Source organism: Orcinus orca, chromosome 1 (genome assembly GCF_937001465.1).
Source record: "Orcinus orca chromosome 1, mOrcOrc1.1, whole genome shotgun sequence".
NCBI lineage: Eukaryota > Metazoa > Chordata > Mammalia > Artiodactyla > Delphinidae > Orcinus > Orcinus orca.
This window is the reverse complement of record NC_064559.1, coordinates 186,184,075-186,211,219: the sequence shown is the minus strand read 5'-3', so window position 1 is coordinate 186,211,219 and position 27,145 is coordinate 186,184,075. Positions and strand designations below refer to the sequence as shown.

At 47.3% G+C, this 27,145-nt stretch overlaps 1 protein-coding gene across 3 annotated transcripts in view; it reads right to left on the bottom strand.

Annotated features, from left to right (window-relative positions):
• CSMD2 (CUB and Sushi multiple domains 2) overlaps nt 1–27,145 on the bottom strand; it is a 672,138-nt gene that overhangs the window by 122,163 nt on the left and 522,830 nt on the right. For all 3 annotated transcript variants that reach the window (XM_049694749.1, XM_049694771.1, XM_049694802.1), the window contains 8 exons: nt 18,747–18,941; nt 17,600–17,716; nt 14,636–14,749; nt 6,704–6,799; nt 5,305–5,508; nt 4,806–4,930; nt 3,842–3,938; nt 2,625–2,729 (listed from right to left, as the gene is read on the bottom strand). In XM_049694749.1, coding sequence (XP_049550706.1) covers nt 2,625–2,729; nt 3,842–3,938; nt 4,806–4,930; nt 5,305–5,508; nt 6,704–6,799; nt 14,636–14,749; nt 17,600–17,716; nt 18,747–18,941 — 1,053 coding nt within the window. The remainder of the gene's footprint in view (nt 1–2,624; nt 2,730–3,841; nt 3,939–4,805; nt 4,931–5,304; nt 5,509–6,703; nt 6,800–14,635; nt 14,750–17,599; nt 17,717–18,746; nt 18,942–27,145) is intronic.

Genomic DNA, 27,145 nt, shown 5'->3' with positions numbered 1-27,145 from the left:
CAGAAGGAGGAGGAGGGGCAGAGAGAAAGAGAAAACAAGAGCAAAAGAGTGTGGTGGGAGAAGAATGCAATGGGGAGAGAGGTGAGGACAGAGAGAGGAAGACAGAAGGACACAGAGAAAAGTCCATTCTAATTTCTTTACATTGCATAGCTTGATTTATTTAAGCCATGCTTACAACAAAGGAAGACTTAAAAAAATCATATGCAATTTATTACTTCTGAAAGCACATTGTTTCATTTCCATTTCAATTAAATAAATATTAAATACACAGCAGTAGACAAGACTTTTCAGTACCCTTCAAAACCATTTGCCTCTACAATAGCAGTTAATTCTCCCCTTCTGTACCCTCTTTGTAGATTATCTACAAAACAAACACAACTACAGAGTACTGGCTCCTAGGAATTTCAGTCTCCAAATACTAATGGAGACCTCTGTTTTCCCCTAGTTCTTTCCACTGTGAGAGGACAGTGCATGATAAACACCAGCTACTGAGAAAACTACCCATTCCTTTGAACAATAGCAACAGAAAAAAAAATTCAGAAAGGTGAATTTTTCCTGGGAATGAGGCAGTAGAATGGCAAAAAGATTTAGGAAAGTTCTATCTTTGGAACATGTAAGAAAAGAGAAGATTCTAGGGAACATTTAAGAACTCAAATTTAAATATTGGATAAGGAAACAAAACTGGAGAGAACAGAGACGAGAGGGTGAAAGGAAAAGTACAAATTATTCAAGAGCCAGGATACTTCACCCTGCTGGGTGAGTGAGGCCTGAGAGGTCTGTGGGAGGAAGGTCTTGGAGGTCCCTGTCCTATCCTCCACCCTGCAGGGTCTTGGCTTCCAGCTGCCCCAGGGCTTTCTGACCAGCTGCCCATTTCAGTTCTTCCAGGCGATGAACATCCTGGGATCCAGCTAGTCCTCTCCCAACTACCTGGACAAAGCTCGTTCATTTTGAGACCAGCTGGGTAATGCTGACCCTATCAGGCCTCTAGCAGCAAGTGGGTCTTCCATCTGCCCATCCTGTCCAAGATGGTCCAGCCAACCACACCTTCTTCCATTTCTTACTTCTCATTCCAAATCTAACTCAGGTTAGACTGTAAAGTCTCACGTGGCCAGGGTTAGCTCCCCTCTTCTGTACACCCTTAGCATATCAGGTTGAACTACAATCACTGTTTCCATGTCCATCTCTCCCCCTAGACTTTGTGCTTTGTGCCTTATTCATCTTTGTTCCGTGGGCACTTAGCACAGGGCGTGCCACATTGCTTCCATGTTTCCATGTCCATCTCTCCCCCTAGACTTTGTGCTTTGTGCCTTATTCATCTTTGTTCCGTGGGCACTTAGCACAGGGCGTGCCACATTGCAGGTGTCCAGTGTTTCTTCATGACATTCACTTCTCCACCAGCCTCTGGGAGAAGTGACTGTTCTATCCTTTGAACCACCGCTGTACCTCCTGGCGACACCCCTGTGAGCACCTGGAATGCTGTCATGTCCTGTTCTGTCCACGTGTCTGCCTCTCTCCCCTGGACTCAGAGGGGACTCACCCATCTTGATCTTACCCAACCCCAGCATGGCATCTGGCACATTGTAAATACCCTATAAGTAATTGCTGAATGAATGCGTGGCAAACACTGCTGCCAACATATTTTTTCCTGTACCCAGTGGGGATGGGGATGGGCAGGCCGTCTCAGGATGAGAGCAGCTACCCCAGCAACCTCTGTCTTTGTCGCCCCACAAGGCACATCTGCAGCCCTTTTCCTTTTTTTAAAAATTAAAATTAATACAATTTTTTTTTTTTTTTTTTTGTGGTACGCGGGCCTCTCACTGTTGTGGCCTCTCCCGTTGCAGAGCACAGGCTCCGGATGCGCAGGCTCAGTGGCCATGGCTCACGGGCCCAGCCACTCTGCAGCATGTGGGATCTTCCTGGACCGGGGCACAAACCCACGTCCCCTGCATCGGCAGGCGGAATCTCAACCACTGCGCCACCAGGGAAGCCCTAATACAATTTTTAAAGGTTACTTTCCACTTACAGTTTTTATAAAATATTGGCTATATTCCCCGTGTTGTACAATACATCCTTGAGCCTATCTTATGCCCAGGAGTTTGTACCTCTCCCTCCCCCTGCAACGCTTTTTCTTTAAGAGTTTTTAGTTGTGACCACTTAGGGATGCTGGAAGCCAGGATGTAAGGTTTTGAGAGTGGGAGAGGAGTGAAGTTTGCAATGAGAAGAAGAACTTCAAGGACAGTTGCATCATTGACCAGGGTTTGGAGAAGTCAGTTTTTAGGACTGGAGGAGGAGAGAACCTCCATTGTCTCACACCCCAAATAATTTACTGGGCCCAAGCCGGTGACCTGGCCCCCCTCCCACTCCTGTGTGGACACAGAGGAAGCACACAGGCTTTTGAGGAACAGACCCTTGGGTGAGAACCCTGGCTCCACCACTTCCTGGCTGTGTGTCTTGAGGAGGTTTCAGACCTTCTCTGAGCTTACGCATCCTCACCTAGCTTGGCGTAAGGCTTCAGTGGGGTGGAGAATATATAGCCCCAGGATAACCCCCGCTCCTTGTGGGAACTTAGGCCCTGTCAGTTCCCACCCTGAACCCTGCAAGCAGCTGACACTAGGGATTCTCACTTTTGTACTCCAAGTGGAAGCCCGCTGCAGACACGCTGATGTCGGAGTAGAAATGCAGGTAGAGCTGGTTGGAGGTGCTGTTCAGCAGGGCAGGCACGGTCGTACCTGGCGAGGAAATGGGGACCAATCAGACTTAGCCTCTCCTCACCCCTGCGAGCCCCCCCATTTCGCCGGCTGTTGCTACCTGCTGACGTTCTGCTCCCAAGGCCCCCAGATGTCCCCAGTTATCAAACTCACTGAATGACAAATTAGCTCGCCTTAGTGTGCTGGGTCTCCAACGGCTGAGGGAGGAGAGACTCCAAACAACTTCCTTCAAAAAAGCAGTGGCAGAGCCACGTGCCAGCAGCAGGGCGACTTCCCTCAGGTGGCCTATGAGTTTGGTCCCCTTCCAGGCGTCTTCAAAGTGACTCTGACGTGGATAATTCTCTAGGCCATTCAGGCAGTGTAGACAGTTTATCTGGGGCACATGACGCCTCTTAGGTCTTGGCAGCATGAAGTTCTGGGGTCTATAAGACCCAGATAATTGCCCTGACCTTTGGGCAAAATCATACACCACACTTAGAAGTCCACTGCTGGAATGGGAAGTGGTGTGGCCACTCTGCTGACAGTCCCTCAAAAGAGTTACATATAGAATCACATATGACCCAGGAATTCCACTCCTAGGTGTATACCCAAGAGACCTGAAAACATGTTCCCATGGAAACTTGTACGTGAATGTCCACAGCAACATTATTCAAAATTAGCCAACAAGTTGGAAACAAACAAATGTCCATCATTGATGAATGGATGAATGAAATGTGGTCTGTCCACACGGTGAAGTGCTGATGTGTGCTGTACATCGTGACCCTTGAAAACGTTACACTGAGTGAAAGAAGGCAGACCCAGAAGGCCATATATTGTAGGACTCCATTTATACGAAATGTCTGGAATGAGCAAATCCATAGAGGTGGAAAGTAGCTTAGTGATTGCCAGGGGGTGCGGGGGTGCGGGACAATGGGGAGTGTGTACAGATGGGTACCTGGTTTCTTTTTGGGGTGATGAAAATGATCTGGGATTGGACAGCGGTGATGGTTGTAGAAGCTTGTGAATATACTAAAACCTGCTAAATTGTACGCTTTAAAATGGCAAATTTTATGGCATGTGAATTACATTTCAATAATAATAATAAAAGTCCACTACTGCCCTCAGAGTCCAGGTCCCTAGAAGCCCCGCCTCACCTGAGAAACTCCCCAGCATGGTTACAGTGTTGTCTGCACCATCAAACACTTCCAGGGAGTCCCAGTTCTGCTCTGTGACAAAACTGACGACTTGAATCTGGAAAGGCAGGGGGATTGCACCATGGGTTAGGCAGCCCTCCCTCTTCTCCTCCCTTCCCATCTACGTGAAGGGAGGAGCACCTAGTCTGGACCCGACACTGTGCTAGGAACTCTGATAAAAGTAAGATGCAGCCCCTGTCCCCCAGCAGTTCATCGTCCAGTGGCGGAGAGAGGTATGAGATGCTTGCACGGCAGCGGGGTACTCTGTCAGGTAGAGAACGGGGAAAGGAAAGTCCAGGCTACTTCGGTCCAGCTGGCCTCCCCCTCACTTCTCCAACACTCCTTGGGTTTCCTCACTTTCCTGTCTCGACTGCACCAGACAGGATGTCTGCTGTGAGCCAGTAACCCGTGCCTGGCTGGACCTGTCCACCTTGAGTCCCTGCGGCTCCCCTCTTTTGGCCTTGCCCGCCCCGGGCCCTCCTCCCGGCCGCTGCAGCTGTCCTGGGCCTCCTCCAACTGGCTGTCACCCCCGGGCACCAGTATGGTCCCGATTCCACTGCAGCTTCAGGCTGCAGGTGCGACCCCCCAGGTGTGCGCCGGGTGCTGTCCCTGCTTCATCTGTGCTTGCCGGCTTGCCCCCTTCCCCTCACCTGCAATGCCTCCTCTTCCATCCCCCCACACTCTGAAGAACAGAATCCTTCAAGCCGTTTGAGAAACATCTACGATTCCTCCCCAGCCTTCACACTCCAGCTCCGGGCCCACCTCCTTCTTCTGGCTTCCCTGATGGCCGAGCCAGCACCCACCCCTTGTCCTTCCTGAGCCGGGACCTGTTGTGTTTTTCTGTTTGTGGGCCTCCCCCGCACACCTGGCCTGAGGGGCAGGGACAGGCTGCTGTGTCTGCCCCCGGCACCCTCTTGGCCCTCACCTGGATGCCAGCACCTTCGGGGACCATGATCTTCCACACGCAGTTGAGGCTGTTGAGGTACGGCTCGGGGAAGCCGGGGGACAGGATGGTGCCCCTGCGCTCCGTGAGGTTGCCGCCACAGGGCACTGGGAAGGAGGCCGCTCTGGTCTCTGTGGGTCCCCAGGGGAGCCTCCCCGGCAGACCCCTCCCAGGGCCCCTGGCCTCGCTGTGACTCCACCCCCGGCTGGCTTCTCCATGCTGGGCCCCAGCCCCGCCCCCTCCTGTGGCTCCTCCCCATACGACCCTCCTGAGGGACCTGGTTCCCGCTCCCCCGCCCCCATGTCCCTCCCCCAGCAGCCCCCACTGCTCCTCCTCGCTGTCTTCACGCCGACCCACAGGACGAGGGCTTGGCTGGAAGGGGTCCCCCTCTGAAGTCACTCTGGCCGGCGGGGCTGCTGTGTGTCTTGCTGTGTGTTGGCTGGCCACCCTCGCCCCCAAGTCCTGGTTGTCTAGGACTCACCCACACACGTTGGGGCTGAGACATTCCACTGGGCCAAGGCCCCGGGAACAGGGAGGCACTCGATTTCTGGGGAGCCCTGCAGGGCGTAGCCGGAGTTGCATTCGAAGCGGACGGTGGCGCCCACCGAGAAGTCACTGCCCAGCCTCCTGCCATAGCGGGGTTCCGGCACCGAGCTGCACTGCGTGGCGCTGGTCCGGGGCACCGCTGCAGGGGACAAGGGCGCTGAGGGGCAGGCCGCACCCCTCTAGAAACTGGTCCGGGGATGGGCACACCGGGGGGCTGGAACTGGGTGGGGACCTTGACAGGCTCTGGGCGCTTTCCCTCAGAGCAAGGGTAGGAGGCTTTCTAGGATGAGGCCCACCTCACTGAAACATAGCTAGACACACAATGTTGTAGCACAGCTTCTGGAAACCATGGGAGGCACTGTGAGGCCCCTGGGCCCAGACTTTAGGCCCAGTTGTGCTCTCCGCCTTCCCAATGAAGGCCCGTGCCCAGTAGGGTCCCGTGTCCCCTAACAGGGAGAATGGCCCTTCCTTCTCCCCTGACCCTGCTTTGCCCTCTTCACCCCATGTGCGTGAAGACCCTGCCCAGGGCCCTGCTCTCATGACCTGAATCTCCCTTCCTCCTACCTACAGGGGCTAATAGGACCTTTGAACCCAGGCCCCAGGGAGGGTGTCCCAGGGGCAGGATTACCCCTGCACAAGGCAATACAGCTCATCCTGGGCGGTGGAATGAACAGGACCATTTTTGGAGCCTGAGCCCTAGAAGAGTGGACGTTCTGCTGGACAGAGGGAGGCTGGGGCCTCCAGGTGGAGGCCAGGGCGCTCCAAGACTTGGCCTTTCCGGGCTTGTAAGGAAGGGAACGGACACTGATTAGCTGCTTCATGCCAGCTACTCTGTGAACTCTTTTAATGCCTTCAGTGAGGTAATATGATCACCCTCATTTTACAGGTGAACAAACCGCGGCTCCAAGAGGAGGAGGAGCTGGTGCCCAGTTAGAAAGTGACAGAGCTGGGACCCAAATCCATGTCCAACTCACTCCAAAGCCTGTGTTTTCCCCGCACCTTTACTGGGTCTTGCAGACAAAACCAGGTAAGAGGCCTGGGCTGGTCTTCCCAATGCCATCAGGACTGTGCCGGACAATGGGCAGTGGGGGTGTGTGTGCAAATTAGCTTCCCTTCTATGATTTCTTCCCTTATCCAGCATGGAGTTTGGTAAGAATTGTCTGTTGGGTACATGAATGTATAAAATTCAACTGAATTTCAGGGAACTGCCCCACAAACCCGTAACTGCCCCCAAACAGCCTAAGAATGAGGCTCAGACTAGGGGGTCAAAGGTCCCTGTTTTCTCTGAAGAACTGAGACTGCCTTCACACCTCCCACGTCCACGTCCTGCATACCTTGGTAGACAAAGTGGAAGCCTCTGGCTGGAACTTGGCCTTTGGCACTGAACTTAATGAGGACTTGATTGGAGGTGGCCAAGGGCAGAGATTCTCCTGCAGAGATAAGGGGCAAGGAGGAGAGGAAGACTGTGAGTCCAGCAGTCGGGCCTGGCGGGTAAAATCCTGGCCAGGATGGAGGGGCTGCCCACACTCCACACAGCAGCCCCTTCCACCTCCCAGGTCTTCCTAAAATGAAACCTCACATTTTTACTGCAAGTTACAGTTTAAAGTTTACAGAACGCTTTCACATCCGTGGTCTTAATGTTGACCCATGTCAGTGTGAGGTTGGCATTCAGTACCTGCAGTTTATAGATCAAGAAAGATAGGTTCAGATCAAATGACCTGCTTGGAAAGGAGAAAGTTTCTGAAGATGCGTTGACCCACATGGATGGGGGAGAATGGCCGTTACCAAACTGACTGGTGGTTTACTTGGAAAACTGATATCAATCTGATAAAAACAAACAAACAAAAAAGGCACCAAGCTCTGGAAAGGAGGGTGATGTAATCACTGGAGAGTAACTGGCTTTTCCCAGATGCCCTGTGAAATGATTGACAACCAGAGTGATCATAGAATTTATTGCTCATACTAGGACACTTCCGAGAGTCAAAGGGCATGCTATTAATAATTATGCTGGGACAACCAAGTGAAAGCTGGGACTATCCCAGGCAAAGCAGGGTGTATTGTCACCCAACCAATACACAATAAAGTGGGGAAAGTCCGCACAGACACAGGAAGCTAAGGAAGCCCAATAGCTTCTATATCAGAAGATAAAGATATATCTTCTGTTTGATGTGGTGCAGACAGACCTGCAGCCGTGAGGTGGAGTCCTGCTCACCATCGCCTTCCTGTGGAAGCTGAGGGAGAATGTGGGGTGATGGGCAGTGGCATGACCACTCTGCATGCTGCCCCTCCATAGCCTTAGGGACCCCTGGGAATGTCTGCTGACCCCACCGTCAGAAGGAAAGTAGGTGTTACAGAAAGCCAGGCTACATCACTTCAGGGAGGCTTGGGGTTGGAACCACCCAAGGAGCCATTGGGAGGCACATCTGGGGTCCACCAGTGCTTCCAAAAAGCCCATGTGATGCTACTGGTCATGGGGATTAGAGAGCCTTTTTCACAACACACTTAGATTTACATAGATCCCAGGTGGCTGAGCCTAGGAGTCACTGCCCAGCTAAATTCTGGCTGCCAAAGCAAAAAGAAACTCATGAAGAAAAGCTTTTCTTGATTTTCACCACCATCTCTAGTTCCTCCTCTCAATAAATGTGAGCAGAACAAACTCAACTTTTCCATTTTTCCATCATCTGGCCGGATACATGTGGAGTAGGACCCCCCGTAATCTCTCACAGGACCCATTTCAGCTTCCAGTGCTGGACGTATGCAGCTCTCCCTCTCCAGGAATAAACACACAGTAAAATCACTGGACGTAAGAAAAGATTCCAAAGTTTTAAGGTAGGAGACCTCTCAGAAGTCAAAGCAAGTATCTTTATGTGAACTACAACAAAGAACAGGTAAAAATCTCAGAAGATTTTTAATAGCAGTTGTCACAAGATTAAATTTAGCATTGCGTCTCTGAAATTAGAGGAAGATGTGTCAAAGAACAGATCTGAGATCAATAAAAGCTACAAAGAGATGAGAAACTCTAGCACATGGAGCTGGATTCTGCAGAAATTGAACAGCAAAGGGGAGATTAAATTTGGGAAATTCTTCCAGAATCCACAGAAAAAGGATAAAGAGATTAAACTAATGAGAGAAACGACAAGCGACATGGAAGACAGGCAGAAAAAAAATCCAATATGCATATATCAAGAATTCTAGAGAGAGAAGACAAGAGAAATTGAACGAGAAAAAATAATTTAAGAAGGAAGACAACTTTTGAAGCTTGAGAAAGGCTTGAGGTTTTTGAATGAGATTGTTCACAAAGTGCCGGATCTAATTAATGAAAAGAGATTTCCACCACAACAATCCTCGTGGGCTTTTCCATTTTAAAAATAAAGACAAAAATGTGAACGGTTTTTAAAAGAGAAAAGCGTGGGTTGCCTACAAGCACAAAGATTCAGGTTGAATTTCAACTCATCTATAATATTAACTATTGGAATAAAGTAACCACTGCAGCTTTGAAATGTTTGTGGCCCATAATCTGATTTATAATCAGGTTGTCATTTATAGGATACATCAAAGGAAAGGCATTCTCATACATGCAAGGTGACAGAAAGTACTGCAGTGAGGAGCCCTACTTTTAAAAAACGAACCAAAGTAGGGAAATCAAAAACCATCAGGGATAAAGAAAACTAGGAAAATATAGTTAAACCCAATTAATTATTGTTAAAGAGGGAACAAAACTAAATGCAAATGGAAAAACTTGTTCTTGGGGAAGAAGTCCATAATTATAAAATAATTACTAATAACATTGATAAAGTCCAAATGTATCAGCAAAGCTTGGAAATTAGAGATGGGTCAGGTATGAATGGAAACGTGAAGAAGCAAAAGCAAAACAAAACAAACAAAACCCCAGAACGAACAAAACAAGGTGACAGATAGCAGGCCACATGTTTCACTTATAAGTAAACTTCCTCTTAAAAGAAAAAGACTCTCAAAGAAAATGAGAAAAGATAAATCAGGCAAACACAGATACAAAATTGTTAGAAACACAGGGAGACAACAAAATATCACAATTGTGCTGGCAGACACTTTCACACAACATTCTCACTGATACATAAATAGAAAAACAAAATGAAGACTGTTGAGTTGTGGTCTTCAAGCTTTTCTTTTTCTCCCCCAGCCCAGCCTCAGGGACAGGGACACAGTTCACTCCCATCAGCACCAAAGGCTCATCATCAGTGTTTCTCTATATGAGGAATAATAGATGATCTGAGGATATTGATATTAATGTATATAGGTCCTATACTTCTATTTCTCTATCCATCTATCTATCTATCCATCTATCTATCCATCCATCCATCCACCTATCAGTCATCTATCTCTATCCCTATTTGTTTCTATTTCTATTGGTCATTTACATTTCTATCTATCCCTATACCTATATCCATATGTATATCTACAGGTCCTAAGTGTATACCTATCTCTCTACCTGTACCTATGCTTATACTTCTATATCTATGGATATACTTATATCTATCTATCTATCAAGAGATTCTGAAAAAGCACCTTACCCTCCAAAATCCTGATTTACACTCTTGGATGAGTGTGTATTTGTGGGGTGTTCCATTTCATTGAGACCCACTGATATAATGGGTTTGAATGATAAAAATGAGTAAGCCTTGGACTTCCCTGGTGGCGCAGTGGTTGAGAGTCCGCCTGCCGATGCAGGGGACACGGGTTCGTGCCCCGGTCCGGGAAGATCCCACGTGCCGCGGAGCGGCTGGGCCCGTGAGCCATGGCCGCTGAGCCTGCGCGTCCGGAGCCTGTGCTCCGCGACGGGAGAGGCCACAGCAGTGAGAGGCCCGCGTACCGCAAAAAAAAAAAAAAAAAAAGAGTGAGCCTTATCTAATGGCTATTACAAAGCTTACTGAATCCTAACCGTAAATCTAGGAGGTAGAAGTTTTACTTTTTGCACTTGGCACATGAGGAAACTGAAGCTCGGAGCGGCCAAGGATTGTGACGGCAAGCACCTAGCATGCAAGTTGGAGAGTTGAGATTAGAGACCAGGCAGTGTGACCACAGGGCCTGAGCTCACCCCTTCTCTCTACGTGGACTCTCTACGCAACAGAGAACACACATTCTTCTCAGATAATTAAGGAATTTAAAAAAATGTCCTTGGCTACTGAGAGGACCTCATTGAATCCCCAAAGTAGAAATGGTACAGGCCGCATTCTCTAACTACCTGGCAATAAAAATAGAGATTAACACAAATGTTTAAATGTAACGGGAACAAAATCCAGGTTCTTGGGGGAAAAAGAAGAGACATCCTTAAACAACTCTTGGGCAGAAAGAGTAAATCATGATCATGGATTATTTAGAAAGTAATGATGATGAAAATAGTACATATCAAAATTTATGGCATGAAGCCAAAACTATGCTTAGAGGTGAATATATATATGCTGTAAACATGCTTCTTTATTACACAGAGATAATAAACAAAACTCTCAATTCAAAAAGTTACAACAAGAAGAATAAAATAATCTGAAAAAAAGGGGAGACGTTATGAAACAAAAGCGGCGTTCAGTTACTTATAAAACAATAACAAAGTCTACAGAAGAATTGATAAGTTGAATATAAAACAGAATGAAGCCAACACAATGAAACAAACTAAACAATATAAAACCTCTGGTCCAGCTGAGAAGGGCAACTATGAATATACCATTCAGTCTGTGGAGCTTGTTATTATTTTCTAATTAATTAACCTCTGCTTTTGTTTCATGACATCTCTCCTATTTTTCTTCAGATTATTTTGTTCTTCATGTGTATAACCACTAATACAAAAGAAATTAAACATCATCATAGGATATTATGTAAGCGATGGTGTTACATTTAAAAGAATCACAAAATAGATTTTTTTACTGACATAAAATATTAACATTGATGTTAAGGTAATAATACCTGACTAGACCAATAACCATGGAAGAAAGTAAAAGAAAAACTACTGAAAAGAGATAAAATAATGAGACAAATTTATTTTCAGATGATATTGCTTCTTGCCTAGAGGACCCAGGAGAATCAGTTGGCAGTGTTAGCATTATTATGGAGGATTCAATGACTTTACAAGATGAATATACCCCAAATATCAGTCTTCTAATATACTAGCAAAGACCACTTAGAAAATATAATGGTGGGGCCGGCAGGTGATGCCGGGGGCAGACTCATTTACAGTAGCAGCAACAAAAATTCCACAAAATATCTAGAAATAAAGTTAACAGAAAATGGATACTGCCTAAATGAAAATTTTGTTTGCTTCTTTCAAAAGATAATAGAGAGACATACCATATTCCTAATGGGAAATAGAGTTACTATTATAAACATGTGAGTTCTCCCCCAATTAATCTATAAGTTTAATGGAATTCCAATGAAGATTCCAATGCAATTTTTTTTAACTTAATATTTCTAAAAGTTATTTGGAAGCAAAATTAAGCAAGAATAATCAATAAAAAATTCAAAATCAAGAATGACAATGGGGGGCTTCCCTGGTGGCACAGTGGTTGAGAGTCTGCCTGCTGATGCAGGGGACACGGGTTCGTGCCCCAGTCCGGGAAGATCCCACATGCCGCGGAGAGGCTGGGCCCGTGAGCCATGGCCGCTGAGCCTGTGTGTCCGGAGCCTGTGCTCCGCGGCGGGAGAGCCCACAACAGTGAGAGGCCCGTGTACCGCAAAAAAAAAAAAAAAAAAAAAAAAAAAAAGAATGGCAATGGGGACTTACAGAACCATATATTTAAAATTATTATAGTGTTAAACATTATTATAATGTTACACTAGTTAAAGCTTTTTGATACTGATACAAGAATAAACAGAGGAGTCTAGAAACATACCTTTAACTTTATAAAAACTTAATATATGTGAATCTGGCAATTTGAAAATTTCATTAGAACAACTGATTAACTAAATTTGCAAGATGTTGGTTAGGTGTTCCCTAGTTCAAATAATAAATCAAAATAAATTCCAAAGGTATTAAAAGAAAAAATGAAACTAAAAAAGAAGTAAAGGAAAACCCAGAGGAGTATTTATTTAGTCAGCAGAAAAGTAGAGGAGAAAACTATAGCAGAAAACATTGATAGATTTAATATCATGGGAAACTTAGATTTTCTGACATTAAAACATGACCTGAAGAAAATTAAATGGCAAATGACAAACTATAGGGGAAGGTTTTTCATAGCATATACTATAGATAAGAGGTTTTTATGGCATGTAATATATATAGCTTCCAATAATATGGAGCTCTACTAAATACATACAAAAATAATTTACAAGTAAATTCACAAATAAAAAATTCATGGGCCAATAATTACATTATACAAGGTTAACCTAAGTTGTAATAAAAAAAGGCAAATTAAAAAATGAGATACCGTTTTCACTTTTCAAACTGATGATGTTTCTGTTTTCTTAATTACCTAGTTTTTGTGAGAATAAAACATGCCCTCTTTCTTTTTTAAAAATACCTTTATTGGAGTATAATTGCTTTACAATATTGTGTTAGTTTCTGCTGTACAACAAAGTGAATCAGCTATATGTATACATATACCCCCATATCCCCTCCCTCTTGAGCCTCCCTCCCACCCTCCCTATCCCACCCCTCTAGGTGGTCACAAAGCACCGAGCTGATCTCCCTGTGCTATACAGCAGCTTCCCACTAGACATCCATTTTACATTTGGTAGTGTATATATGTCAGTGGCACTCTCTCACTTTGTCCCAGCTTCCCTTTCCCCTACTGTGTCCTCAAGTCTGTTCTCTGTGTCTGCATCTTTATTCCTGCCCTCCCACTAGGTTCATCAGTATGGGTTTTTTAGATTCCATATATGTGCGTTAGCATAAGGTACTTGTTTTTCTCTTTCTGACTTACTTCACCTTGTATGACAGACTCTAGGTCCATCCACCTCATTACAAGTAACTCAGTTTTGTTCCTTTTTATGGCCAAGTAATACTCCATTGTATATATGTGCCACATCTTCTTTATCCATTCATCTGTCGATGGACATTTAGGTTGCTTCCATGTCCCAGCTATTGTAAATAGTGCTGCAATGAATACTGCGGTACATGCATCTTTTTGAATTATGGTTTTCTTAGGGTACATGCCCAGTAGTGGGATTGCTGGGTCATATGGTAGTTTTATTTTTAGTTTTTTAAGGAACCTCCATACTGTTCTCCATAGTGGCTGTATCAATTTACATTCCCACCAACAGTGCAAGAGGGTTCCCTTTTCTCCACACCCTCTCCAGCATTTATTGTTTCTAGATTTTTTGATAATGGCCATTCTGACTGGTGTGAGGTGATACCTCATTGTGGTTTTGATTTGCATTTCTCTAATGATTAGTGATGTTGAGCATCTTTTCATGTGTTTGCTGGCAATCTGTATGTCTACTTTGGAGAAATGTCTGTTTAGGTCTTCTGCCCATTTTTGGATTGGGTTGTTTGTTCTTTTGTTATTGAGCTGCAAAAACATGTCCTCTTATTTGTTGGTGAACAAAATGGTAAGAACTTTCTGGAGCGATATTTGACAATCTTTATAAAAAGCCTTAAAGATCACACATTTCCTTTAACTTAGCAATTCTACTTCTAGATATTCTAAGGTAATAGAGATGTATACAAAGATATATGTATACTATATTGAATTACTATTCATGAGAGTGAAAAATAAGAAAACAATCTAAATGTTCAATAATAGAGAATTCATTACATAAATTTTAAATAACTATATGATAGACTTTTATGCAGCATTTCAAAATCCTATTACAGAGGAAAATAAAAAAAGAAATGCTCACAATGAACATTTTAATAAAATATGTATATTGTTGTGTTCAATAAAAAATGTAAAAGATTAAGTCCAAGTAGATATAAAGACTGGAAGGAAATACATTCCACCTTTTCAGTGGTTCTTTCGGGGTGGTTTTTATTTTAATTCTCTACACAATTAATTTGTCTTGCCGCTAAGTTTTCTACAATGAAAGTGCAACATGTTTACCATTAGAAAAACAGGTTGGGTCTCAATATCAACCCACAGGGGAATGCTATACCACTTGGGGGGGTGTAGACACAGCTTGGGGTGAGGGTAGCCTCTGAAGCTTCCTTCTATGTGGTGTCATCAGGAGCTGACAGCAGCGTACGACAAACACAAAGGTGTGGCTCCACCCGTGGCCACGCCCTGCTCACAGGGCCTCCCTCCTCCTTCCCCTCGATGCCCCGCCCACCACCCTCACCGTGCTGGCCCAGCCCTGGGTACCTGTGTGGGAGCCCGAGAGGGAGCCGAGGAGCTGAGAGTGCGGGTTGTGGCCGTCATGCACCTCCACCACGTCGTTGAGGGCCGTGTAGAAGAAGGCAAACTGTCCAAACACCACTGCGGAGGAGACACGGTGCAGAGAGCTCAGGGGCAAGGCTGGGCGGCCGTGCTGGGGGGGAGCCCTGGACAGCTGGAGGAGCAGGGCGACCTCAGAGGAGGTTGTCGGTTCATGGGGCTAAGTGCTTGCTGAGCCTTTGCACTGGCTGATTAGACACTGGGCACAGGGATGCGGGGACCTGGGAAGGGTCGGGCTGGCATTCTCCACACAGGTCAAGATGACATTGCGGACTGCACGAGCAGCCAGGCTAACCCTAGTCCTTTCTCAAGTTGCAGTGGCAGCAGCTACTCTAGGAAAACGAAGAGCTTTCTGTAACTTCCCCCGTGTTCCATGTTGATCTCCCTGTATTTTCCTTCACTTTTTCTTCAAAGATCCAGCCAATGAGGGCATCCCCTGGATACAAGATCCCACACATTTAAGAGGCAATAGGGTGCTGAGTAGCAGCCTTCCTGAGGAAGGAGCGACTGTCCATGGAAGAGGCAAACATCTCTACCTCATTTCCCTCTGGCAAATCCAAGGACAGAGGCAAAATGACATGTATTGAGCACCTACTCTGTGCTGGGTACCATGCTTGCCATGCACGTCATCTTCTTCAACCCTGACTCTTCCAGATATCTGATTTTATAGACAAAGAAACTGAAGCTCAGAGGTTGAGTTCCCCAAGGCCACTCAACTAGCTCATGGGAGGGGGTTGAAAAACTGGTTGTCCATGACCTCGAGGAGTCCCCTTTCAGACAAGACCTAAGGGCCCTGCCCTTTGATGGCTATCACAGGGTCTTTCCTCAACTGTCCCATCTCTGCCAGTCACTGCTGGAGGGGCTGGGGTTACTGACCCTGCGGGGCCATGGGGGGCACAGCTCCATTTCAGACCCTGATACATTCTGCCTGCCCCGGTCTCCCATTTGGCTGGGTGCATCTGAAAGCAAGTACCAGGGTAAGCCCTTCTCTATTTTGGCTTAAGCCTTGAGCATGTAGGAAGTCGGATGTGCATGCATGTGCATGTGTGTGCATGTGTGTGTGTGTGTGTGTGTGTGTGTGTGTGTGTGTTGAGGCTGGGAGGGACTTAGGCCATGGAGTTGACTGCCTGCGGAAAGAAAGCATTTGCAACGATGAGTATAGTAGTGAGTGGAGTGAGAGGTTTTTAGCTCTCAACTCACGGGCAGAGGAGAAGGAGGGAGAGCCTGTTTTGGTGCCTTGAAAATGGGCACTGCGTGAGGGGTGGTGGCAGGGATATTTCCACACTCTCCCCGACAGAGGTGAACAGGATGGGCAAGGTTCCTGATTTCACACAGTGTGCATTCTAGTGGGAAGAGACAGTCCAAAGTGAAAAAAAAAACACACACTTAAGCAAATAGATAAACAAAATAATTTCAGATAGTGTTACATTTTAGAGGCAGTGAGAGAAAAGTGATAAGGCAAGGCAGTCCACTTCAGATAGGGGATCAAAGAAAGATCTATGAGGAGAGGGTGTTAAGGCTGAGACACAGGCTGGGGACAAGTATTTCCGACCTGAGGCAAAAATCTGCACCTAAATCCCTGGGCTTAGCATGGGTAAGAAAGAGAAGATGCTTGGGACAGATCACGACCCCTCCTAGAGTCAGCTCTCCACATACAGGTTCCAGCTCAGTGAAACTGCCCAGCCTCGGGGCTGGCGGCCTGCAAAGGCGCGAGCTCTTTATTACTGGAGGAATTAAGCACAATATGCAGCCCAGCTATCGAGGACTTGGCTCTGGGTGGCAGGTGGGACTGGACAACCTTTCAGTACTTTTCTAACTGTGATCCTACAGGTCCAAAGCTCCCGCCACATGCATGTGCCGGGGAGCGTGTGCCCACGCACACGAGTGTGCAGGTGCTGGTGTGGGAGTGGTGCCCGACGGCAAGAGCTGTGGGTAAAGATGAGGCTGGGAATTTACAGAGGGCAGAAAACACGTCTCTCTCATCTCTGCAGCTCTGGTTCCCAGCAGAGTGCGAGGTCCCTAGGAGGTGCTTAATAAATGTTTAGTGAATGTTCAGGCCTTGCCCCATGCTTGGTCCATCCTATCTCTTGGGAAAAGGCAGCCGGTTCTCTGCAGGCTGCCCCATCTCAGATGGTCAGGATATACACATGACCTTTACCCCACTAACGCCAACTCTGTTTAGAAATAGTTGTTCCTCTTCCTACAAAGAGGAGATCCAGGGAGAAAGCAGCCCGGCCAGTCACTGATTGCCCGGGTACAACCAGCCTGTGACCCTCAGGAACTTCCTGAATCCTCCAGAGCTGCCAGGGCTCTTACCTGTCCCACTGCTAACCAGGTGACAAGGCTGGCTTCTCTTTGCCGGGGCCTCTTGGAATCTGGAGGTTTCTCTGCCTTTCCAGGGCCCTGACCTGCTGCTCTCTTTTTTTCTTGCTCATCCTACCAATTGCTGCTGGACCAGGCTCCCGCTCACAGACGGAACAGTGGAATGATGGGGCGCCCAGCTCCCTCACCTGTACGTTCAAGTCCAGCTCAGTCCCACTCCTTCCCTTCTTCCTGGCCCTCTGCCACCCTCCCCTGGGTTCCCAGTCGGCCTGGGTCTGCAGCACCTCTCTGCAGACCCAGGCTGGGCTAGGGAGCCCCCGGTGCACCCTGCCTTCCCTCTGTCCCGGCTGGTCCCTCCCTAACCACCCCACCCTTGGTTCCAGCAGGTCTCACTGGTCCCTTCCTCCCGTGTGTATCAGGAGTGAACTCTACAGCCCACGGCAGAGCAACGGCACGCAGCTGCCCTCTGAGGGAGACTGCTCAGCCCATTGGCACGACAGGAGTGGAAACAATTTGGAGTGGAATTGGAAGGCGCTGGAAAACATAAACAAATATACACAAAATCCATACCGTAGTCCTTGGGCACGGTGACAAAATACAGGCAGATCTGTCCACTGGTGTAGTTCTGGGGGTAGTTAGGGGACAAGACCACTCCATCTGAACCCACATACTGTCCCCCACAGGGGGCTGAAAAAGAAATCAGGTAGAGGGCCAGGTGACCTCATGGGCCTCTCATCAGCTGTCCACCCTCCGTCTCTGCTCACTCTCAGCCTGACCTTCTGGCCCTCGTGGGGCTGCTCTGAGGTCTGAAGCCACTAATGCGGAGGAGGGGAATTCTGGGGACATGCCCTGCCCGGCCCCGCCCTGCCCAAAGACATCCATCCCTGCCCAAAGACATCCATCCCTGGCCTGGCATGTGGCCTGAAACCCCCCACCACCCCCGATGCTATCAAGAGCCCTCCTGGGTGCCGGCCAGTCCTTGTCTTCTAACTAGTGACACTGGCATTGGTCCCTGGAGGCCCAGCCTTGGGGAGCACTTTAGGAACCTCTTCTGCCTACAGGTGGGACCCGGAGATGGTCTGCCACCCCACGGCTGATGTCTGCACCTGGACACTCAGTGTCTGCACGACTAAGGAGCAGAGGTTTGCCCAGAATAGCCCGCTGGGAGCAGACAGCTCACGCGACCCAGCCATGGTCCCAGTCCCACGAGGGGTGGACCTCAGAGCCAGCCTCTCCCACCTGGGCAAAGGGGCCTCTTTACTTTTCAACTTAGGTGGCCGCCATGCTCCTGAAGTTCCGGCACTCCATCCCATCCCTTTTGTCAAGACCCCATGGCTAACCCAGCTGCCCTTGGAGTCAGCCCACCCTGCTGGTCTTAGTTTTACACATCTGAACCCTCAGTGATTTCCCCTAGGACCGGGAACAATCTCAGGGTCACTTTTAGATTCCCCTCTCCGTGGTGTGGGCTGCTGGCATGTCTCGGGCCACCGCTGAGGACATCTATTGGAGTGGGGGTGAGGACACTATGTGATCTGAGAGACATGACACATTGATAGGGACTGTTACACCTGGGGAATTTCCAGCCGTTCTCATTCATGGCGAACCCAAGGAGCCCTCCTGTGAGGCCCATGTCCTGCCTGCCCCTTCCCCTAGCCTCCAGCCCCTTCTGCCTCTGGCATTCCCTAGTTCCCTCCACCACAGCCCTGGGCTCCACCACCTGTGCACAGTGGCTGGGGATGATTCCACACAGGCTTCCCATCAGGCCCCAGGATGCAGCTCAGGGTGGAGAAGCCCTCCACCTCATAGCCCCCCTGGCAGTAGTAGGTGATGGAGGAGCCCAGCTTCAGGTTGGACCCCACTCGCGTGCCGTTCTTGATGGGACCAGGATCAAAACATGACTCCCGTGGGTTTTCTGGAAAAAACAAACAAACACGTATATACACACACAGACACATATACACAGAGAGCTCATAAGTGGCCGAATCCCAGGGCACAGCACCTATGGGGAGACCCTGACTCTGATTAGCCACAGAGTGCATGGGGATTTGGGGCCGATGGGTGTATTCTTTTCAGGTCTGGAAACGTCTCTAAATTTGGTTACAGACTAGAGCTGGAGAATGAAATAATGCCATTTGCAGCACCACGGGTGGACTTAGAGATTTTCATACTAAGTGAAGTAAGTCAGACAAAGAAAGACAAATATCGTATGATATTACTTACATGTGGGATCTTAACAATTATACAAATGAGCTATTTACAAAACAGAAACAGACTCACAGACTTTGAAAACAAACTTATGGTTACCAAATGGGAAAGGTTCAGGGTGGGGGGATAAATTAGGAGTTTGGGATTAACAGATACACACTATCACATGTAAAATAGATCATCTACAAGGACCTGCTGTATAGCACAGGGAACTCTACTCAATACTCTGTAATAATCTATATGGGAAAAGAATCTGAAAAAGAATGGATATATGTATATGTGTAACTGAATCACTTTGCTGTACACCTGAAGCTAACACAACATTGTAGATCCACTCTACTCCAATACAAAATAAAAATTAAATTAAAAATTTATAAAAAAGAAAGAAACTAGGGCTGGAAGTCATTTTGGAGAGTGCAATCTCCCTTCTTCTCCCCACATTCTTGCCCTGACGCACAAAGGAGGGAGTTGCGGCTACACCTTTGAGGCTGTCCCTCACCCCTGATTCACTCCTCCCACCGGGGAGGCACGTGCTGCTCTGACCAGTGGGAGATGACAGTCCTAGGATCGTGTCTCAGTAGTGACGGGTCCCTGTCGTGAAGGTCAGGGCGTAGGCACAGTCCACCTTTGCTCAGCTTTGATCCTGCACCCTCAACATGGCGGCCTCCTGGTTTTCTGTCTGTGTGGGACACCCTCAACATGGCGGCCTCCTGGTTTTCTGTCTGTGTGGGACACCCTCAACATGGCGGCCTCCTGGTTTTCTGTCTGTGTGGGACACCCTCAACATGGCGGCCTCCTGGTTTTCTGTCTGTGTGGGACACCCTCAACATGGCAGCCTCCTGGTTTTCTGTCTGTGTGGGACACCCTCAACATGGCGGCCTCCTGGTTTTCTGTCTGTGTGGGACACCCTCAACATGGCGGCCTCCTTGTTTTCTGTCTGTGTGGGACACCCTCAACATGGCGGCCTCCTTGTTTTCTGTCTGTGTGGGACACCCTCAACATGGCGGCCTCCTGGTTTTCTGTCTGTGTGGGAGGCAGGGACGCTTTTGGAGATGGTTTCTTCTCCTTCTTTTGCTGAGAGCGGTGTTGCTGGCTGGGTAGGTAGGTGGAGCTGATACCAGCTTCGCAGGCTGTTACAGCCGTACCTTGCATGCACTTCTGAGTGTACGGGTACTGATATTTAGATTTAGGAAGAAAGTAGGAAACCCCATTTTAGCCTCTGGGATGAGTCCAGATCTCCAATGCAGTTTTCCAGGGCTTTGCATTGGGGTACTGAGCGTTTGCCAGATTATTAAAACAGCAGTATTTTTCCGTTTGACTACTGATGCTTATATGTCTTCCCAATCAGGCATACCATGGCTGCACTTACGCTGCATCCACTCTGTCCCTGGGCACTGGACAACAGTGAACTTGATGCTGCCTGAGCCACTGAGAGTATTAGCTGGGGCTCCAAGTCTCTGGAGAAGGACACTCACTGCACAGCCTCCCTCCCCAGCAGCTGGAAATCCCGGACAGCTCTTGGGAGCCAATGTTCACATCCATCCACTGCTGCCTTTCCTCATCCTCCTTGTTCCCGAACCACTGATGGTCAAGAGGCCTGTCGTCAGGGCTGGGCAGTGTCAGGAGAATGCAACAGAGTATCAGGATACCATCAAAACCCTGGAGGCTACGCTGTGGAAGGGTCTAGAGATGGGGATTCACAAAGAGGTGCCGACAGCCCTTGCAGAAAGAACCAGAAATTCAAAGAGCAGATTTAAGGAGGAAAGACCCAGAACACAAGGGATCAGAGTCCAGAGATGAACAGGTCAGGAGGAATTTTGCTGAGGTCTGTCCTTGTCACCTGGGTACCTTTAAGCTGCGTGTATAAGAGGCAGTCATAGCCGTGAGGGTGTTGCTCAGCTGCCGATCAGCCCGTTGACTGATGGGATGGGACTCTGAGTCTGTGATTCCATCAAGTCTAGACACCTGCATTTGCGCCCTGATGGTGGGATGGCCCTGCTCTTTGCTTTTGCTAGAGCTTATTTAGGATGGAGCAGTCCTGGATACATTACTAAATTTAAACTCAAGTGGGATCCAGAAAATGGCTCCTCACCTAACAGAGGACCCCTCAGTGGTTTCCTCATGTGCCCTGTGATGTATCACCTTGTCCCCCACATCGAATCTGTCCTGCCCCAAAGCGTAGTGGCTCTGGCCAGAATGCAACTGACCATTGGGTGGCCCATTTGTGAATTGCAGAGATACAGGGAAGTGTCACCAGGTCTTCTATTTCATCTGTCTTTTTTATAACTTCAGAGTGGGTCAAATCTTATTTGAAGGTCAGAAAAATTAAGTAACTTGGAACCAAGTTCACATAGCTCATAAGAGGCAGAACAAGCTGTGGCCCTCAATATCCATCCCCCCACTTCATCCTTATAATGGAACCCAGGTTTTTATCCAGAGTATCAAAGCCCCAGCTAAGATAGATACCTTCCAGCCTCCCAGGCAGCTAGATCTGGCCAAAGAGAAGTAAACACACTCAGGTCAGGTCATTGCCTTCCGTCTCACTTAGAGTAAAAGCCCAAATCCTTACAAGTCTACAAGGCCCTGTACCTTCTGCCCCAGTCCTCCCCTCTATGACCTTGATTCCTACTGTCCCTTTGCTAGCTTTGCTCCAATCACATTGACCTCTGCGTACAGAACATTTCCCCATCCGCACGGCTCCCGTGTTACCTCTTTTAGGACTCAGCTTAATGACCCTTCCTGATCAGCTCTTCACAACTGTGATGTTCCTCTCCCCAACACTCCCCATCACCCTTCTCTGTTTTATTTCTCTGCACTGAGGTCAATATTATCTCGTGCACCAGATAGCTACCTTATTTTCTCTATCTCCCTCCACTAGAATGTAGGTTCCACAAAGGCAGTTTTCCAGTCTTGTTCATTGCTGTGGTCCAGTGCCAGGCATATGATTGGCACTCAATAAATATTTCTTAAATGGTTACATGTGGGACTTCTAGAAAGGCTGCTTAAGGGAAGGTGACTCAGGTGAGAGAATGCTCAATGACCCTTCCTTCTTTCCTCCCTTCCTCCTTCCCACAGTTTGGAACTCAGACATGATGGCTGGACCTCCAGCCACCACCTTGGATGCTGAGATAACCCTGGGGATGGGAACCACACAGCAGGGTAGAGCAGAAAGACAAGGGGAGCCTAGGCGGGGCCACTTCGACAGCCCTGGATGACACTACCCAGATTTCTTTTACAGGAAGAATAGACTTCTACCTCATATAAACAACTGTGCTTTTGGGTACCTGGCACACTAGCGTACCCAGCTGGGTATGACTGCCCCGAACTTTACACTGTGTCAGAAAGTCCTTTCCTCCCTTCTCTGTGTGGCAAACTCCTACACTTGTCAGCGCCATCCTCTCCTGAGCCAGTGTTCCGAACGTTGCCTTCTCTCTGGCAGAATTCCATTTCTCTGTTTTTGATTATCTTGGTAGGTTGTCTAAGGGTATTTCTTTCTAGTGGGTCCTGAACTCCTAGAGGACAGAAATCAATCATCTATTCTTCTCATGACCCTGGCAACTAGCACAGAACTTGGCACTAGGGCTCTATCTGGCACATAATAGGGGCTTAATAAATGGATGCTGAGTTGATTGGCTGAACAACTCCGGGCTTAGAAAATCAACAACCACATCAATGATCCGACTACAGATTCTATTCTACCATGGCTCACATGTCAGAGCAAGAAGAGCTCATCATTCCAAGCATCATCACATTAATAATAACGACAAGGCTAATGATAATGACGATAGCCCCTTACACAGGAATATCACTTCGTAATTTTCAAAGCACTTTCCAATCTGTTATCTTATTTGTGTCTCACAATAGCCTTTGAAGCAGGCAGGGCCAGGTATGCTTCTGTTCCGGTTATAGATGAGGAATGTGGTGATCAGAGAGGCTAAATGAGTTTTCCAAGCCATTCAACTATTAAGAGGTAGAATTAAAACCAAAATCAGGTCTTCAGGCTGCCAAACCGGGGCTCAGCTGTGAATGATAAAACTAAATGACTAAAACAGCATGATGATAATAATAAATAAGCCCCAAGCCCTCCAAAATGGGAAAATAAAAAGAACTAGATTCTTTTTGTCCTAATAGATAAGGCCCGTTTCCAAACACCGTAACAGCAGAATACTGAAAATAACAACCCAAACAGTAAGGAACTTGTTACAAAGGTTGGATTAGAGCCATCCACTGAAATATAAGCAACCTTTGAAAAGAATAGCAAACGTCTTTGACTACTAATATGGAAAGATGCCCAAGATCTATTGCTGGGCAAAACCCAGACAAAGCAAAAAAAAAAAAAAAAAAAAAAAAAGCCAACCCATGTTACAGATTAGTATATATGGTATGATCCCCATTCATATAGAACAGGGATCTGCAAACTACTGTCCACTGACTCGCTGCCTGTTTTTGTAAATAAAGTGTTACTGGAACACAACCATACCCGTTTGTTTAACATATCGTCTATGTCTGCTTTAGCATTACAACAGCAGAACTGATAGCAACACAGACCATCTGGTCTGCTAAGCTAAAAATATTTACTCTCTGGTCCTTCACAGAAAAAGTTTGCCAACCTCTGGTATAGAATGTACGTTATTTATATGTATATAAAACATCTGGAATGAGGTAACAAACCATTAACACTGGTACTTCAGGGGATGGTAGTATTGGGAGATGTTAAGTTTTTAGAGCACAGTTTATATGCTTCTGTATTATTTGAATTTTTCCAACAAACATGTGTTGCTTTGAAATAAGCATAAATGAAGAGATCTTGAATTTAGAAAGACAGACCATGGGAGGGCTGGGTGGTGGGAGTAGTCATGGCAGGAGCAGATGTGGAAAGCCGGTGGTAATTCCTCGGCCTACAGTGTTACTTCCAAGGGCTTGAAAGAGAAAATAGGTACCTTTTAGTACCTTTCAGTAAAAATTGACTCATCTTGGCTCTCCTGAGTTATTTCAGATTCTCTGACACTTGCTTTAACTCTTCATCCCTCTGTCTGAAACCCTCCCCACTCTTGCCCTTACACAGGGGGCTTCTTCTCAAGCTTTAGGTCTCTGTTCACGTGTTACCTGCTTGGCGAGGCCTTCGCCATTCTGAAGTGGGCTCCCCATTTCTCTTTCTTAGGATAGTTTGCTCTTTCCTAACTTATGCTTCTCGCTTCTTGTTCGTCTCCTTATTTACTGTTTCCCTCACTCACCTTTACATTCCCCTCGGGTGGGGACCCTGACACTTTTGTTCACCTCTGTGTCCTCTGAATCCAGCACAGGGCATGGCATGAAGTAGGAGCTTAATAAGCATTTGTTGAATGAATGAATGGTTACCAGACACGTGTATGGATGTCCTAGCCTGCCCCTCCCTCCCCAAGAGGAGGCTACCACACCTGCTGCAAGGTAAGAATAAAGGTCCCTCCCACCCATCCTATTGGTTTCTCTGGCCTGAAAAAAGACACTAAACTTCCCTGGGACTCATTTTTAATAACTGTGTTCAAAAGACAGGATCCTCCTCCTTTCCTCTGCATCCTTCTAGCAGAGGGTAAAACTACCCAGGAGGCTGCATTCAGATGAGAAGTGTGCCAGAGCATGGTGTAATAGAAATCCACAGTTGACATGACTGCATTCAGAATCATCTCTTAGAAGGCCTGCCCAGAGATGACTAACACAGCACAGCCACCTTCCAGGAGCAATGGAACAGAGACATCTACAAATCCACCCCACCCACCCATCTTTGCCTTGTAATCAGGTGGGCTTCCAACATCCCATTTGTAGTAGAAATGCCTGTCGATCTAGGATGTGAACTCCATGGAGGCTGGGAATTTGTTTTGTTCCCTGCTCTGTTCTTAGCCCCTATAACAGTGTCTGGCACATAGTAGGTGCTCAATAAATATTATTGAGTGAACAAATGAATCAAAATGCCTGATCTGCCTTTGCCCCTTATGCAAAAGCCTAATCCACCACCTAATCCACCTAATGACACCACTCAGTGGATACCTGACTTAAGCCTGTCAATCTGATGGTCCTTTGGGATTTGGAGTTGCGCTACAAACTGGGAAGTAATTCAAAGCCAAGAGTGAGGCAGCCCTGCTGTCCTAGGAGAATGGAGAAGCAATGAAAATTGACCTGCAGAGAAAGGCGAATGTAGCATGTACTCAGAAAGGAGCAGGGAGGAGACGGAGTGGCCCTGGAGATGGAGGAGGGTGATTTCAACCTCCGATTTTCCCATCCTGATTGTAATCCCCTTGGGAGGTCATGCTTCCTGTCCTTGGGCTCTTGTATTCTAAAAATCTATTCCCTTTCGGTGTTAAGTGAGAGTGAGTGTTTATCATCTGTATTGTTAAAATACAGAATGCTCTTTAGCTTAAATCAGTTTGGCTGTTAGTTGTTTTCTTATAATAGTCTTCTTTTTGTCTCAACTTGGTTTAAGTGTTTCTGTTTTTCACTTTTTTTTTATAATAAATTGCTCCTTTTTCTGCTTAAGTTGGTCTGAGTGAGTTTCTTGATATGAACTAAATGATCCCTCACTAAGATGGGATGAAATTCTTTCTGCTTCCCCCTTGGGAAGCTGGTGGGAAATGGGGAAAGGCTCCTGGTCTGTTCACCTTGGGTCAAAGGAGGAGTTGACCTGGGTCAGAGAGTGGTTTTCACTGGGCTAAGCCCAGCTGAGTCCGGCAACACCTCTCCAAGTCGGTCCTCAAACACCTCCCAGAGCAGAACCCTTGAAGCCACAGCTCCTAGGAGACCCAGATCCTCAGCGGTAGTGGAGCCCTGGATCTCTCTGCGTTTGGACAGAAGATGGCTTCTAGATAGAGGAGGTCAATTCTTCTTTTCCTAAGAATCCACACCTGCCTCAGTGTGTAAGTCCTCCATGGGCTACCATCTCAATCCAGGGTGTTCTATGGACTCGCAGGGAGTACAGTGTCTAAATTCTTTGCCATGGATTGGAGAAGTATACAGGACACACATACACACACATCACAAATATTCATATATTTCCCACACTCATATATATATATACATATATATATAAATCCCACACTCCCATATATATACATATGTGTGTGTGTACAAAACATCATATTCATACTTTATAACTTCAATAAACAGAAAAGAAAATCTACTTCATTCTACTGGGCTAGCCCCATGAAGAGAGGTTTTCCCTTCCAAACAAGGGCAGAACGAATGAAGTAGCCATCACCCAGGAAAAAAAGGCAATGGAACGGAAGAAGTTGGATCAAAGTATGTGACAACTACCTACTGGTATGCGGCACGCTGCTAGGTGCTGTGCCTATTGACCAGCCCTCACAACAACCCCTTCCTATGGTGTCACTGTCCCTCTTTGACAGACAAGGAAGGGATGTCAGGGAAGTTAGGTAACTTGTTTAAGGCCGCACAGGTGATAAGTGATGGCAGTTTCCCCTATACAGATATTGAACGTGAATATCGTCTAGTCCCTGGGATCCAGTAGCAGAGTAGACCCATTCCAGGAATCCAGGGATCCTGCGATACGGAGAAGGAGACCACGGGGTAAGACAGGGTGTCCCTGGGCTCCATCAAATGGGCTACCTGACCAGAGGCTAGGGACATAGTAGAGGGATCACCCATGTTAGGAGGTGTGTAATCTGAGAAGGAAGGAAGGAGGGCAGCTCCAGTTCTCACCAGGTACCTCCCACCCCAAGCAGACACATTTATTTGGCACTTGTACCACAGATCCTCATAAGGTGGTAGAGGGTGCGTGGGGGGGTTGTGCCTCCCCCTCCCCTCTCCCCAGTAATTGGCCTCCTTCAGCTGCTTGCCTGGTTCAGATGGCAGCCCGGAAGGCTTTATTCTCTGGAGCTGTGTGTTGGATCTGAGGACCCCTCTAGAGATGGTCTTGGGCCA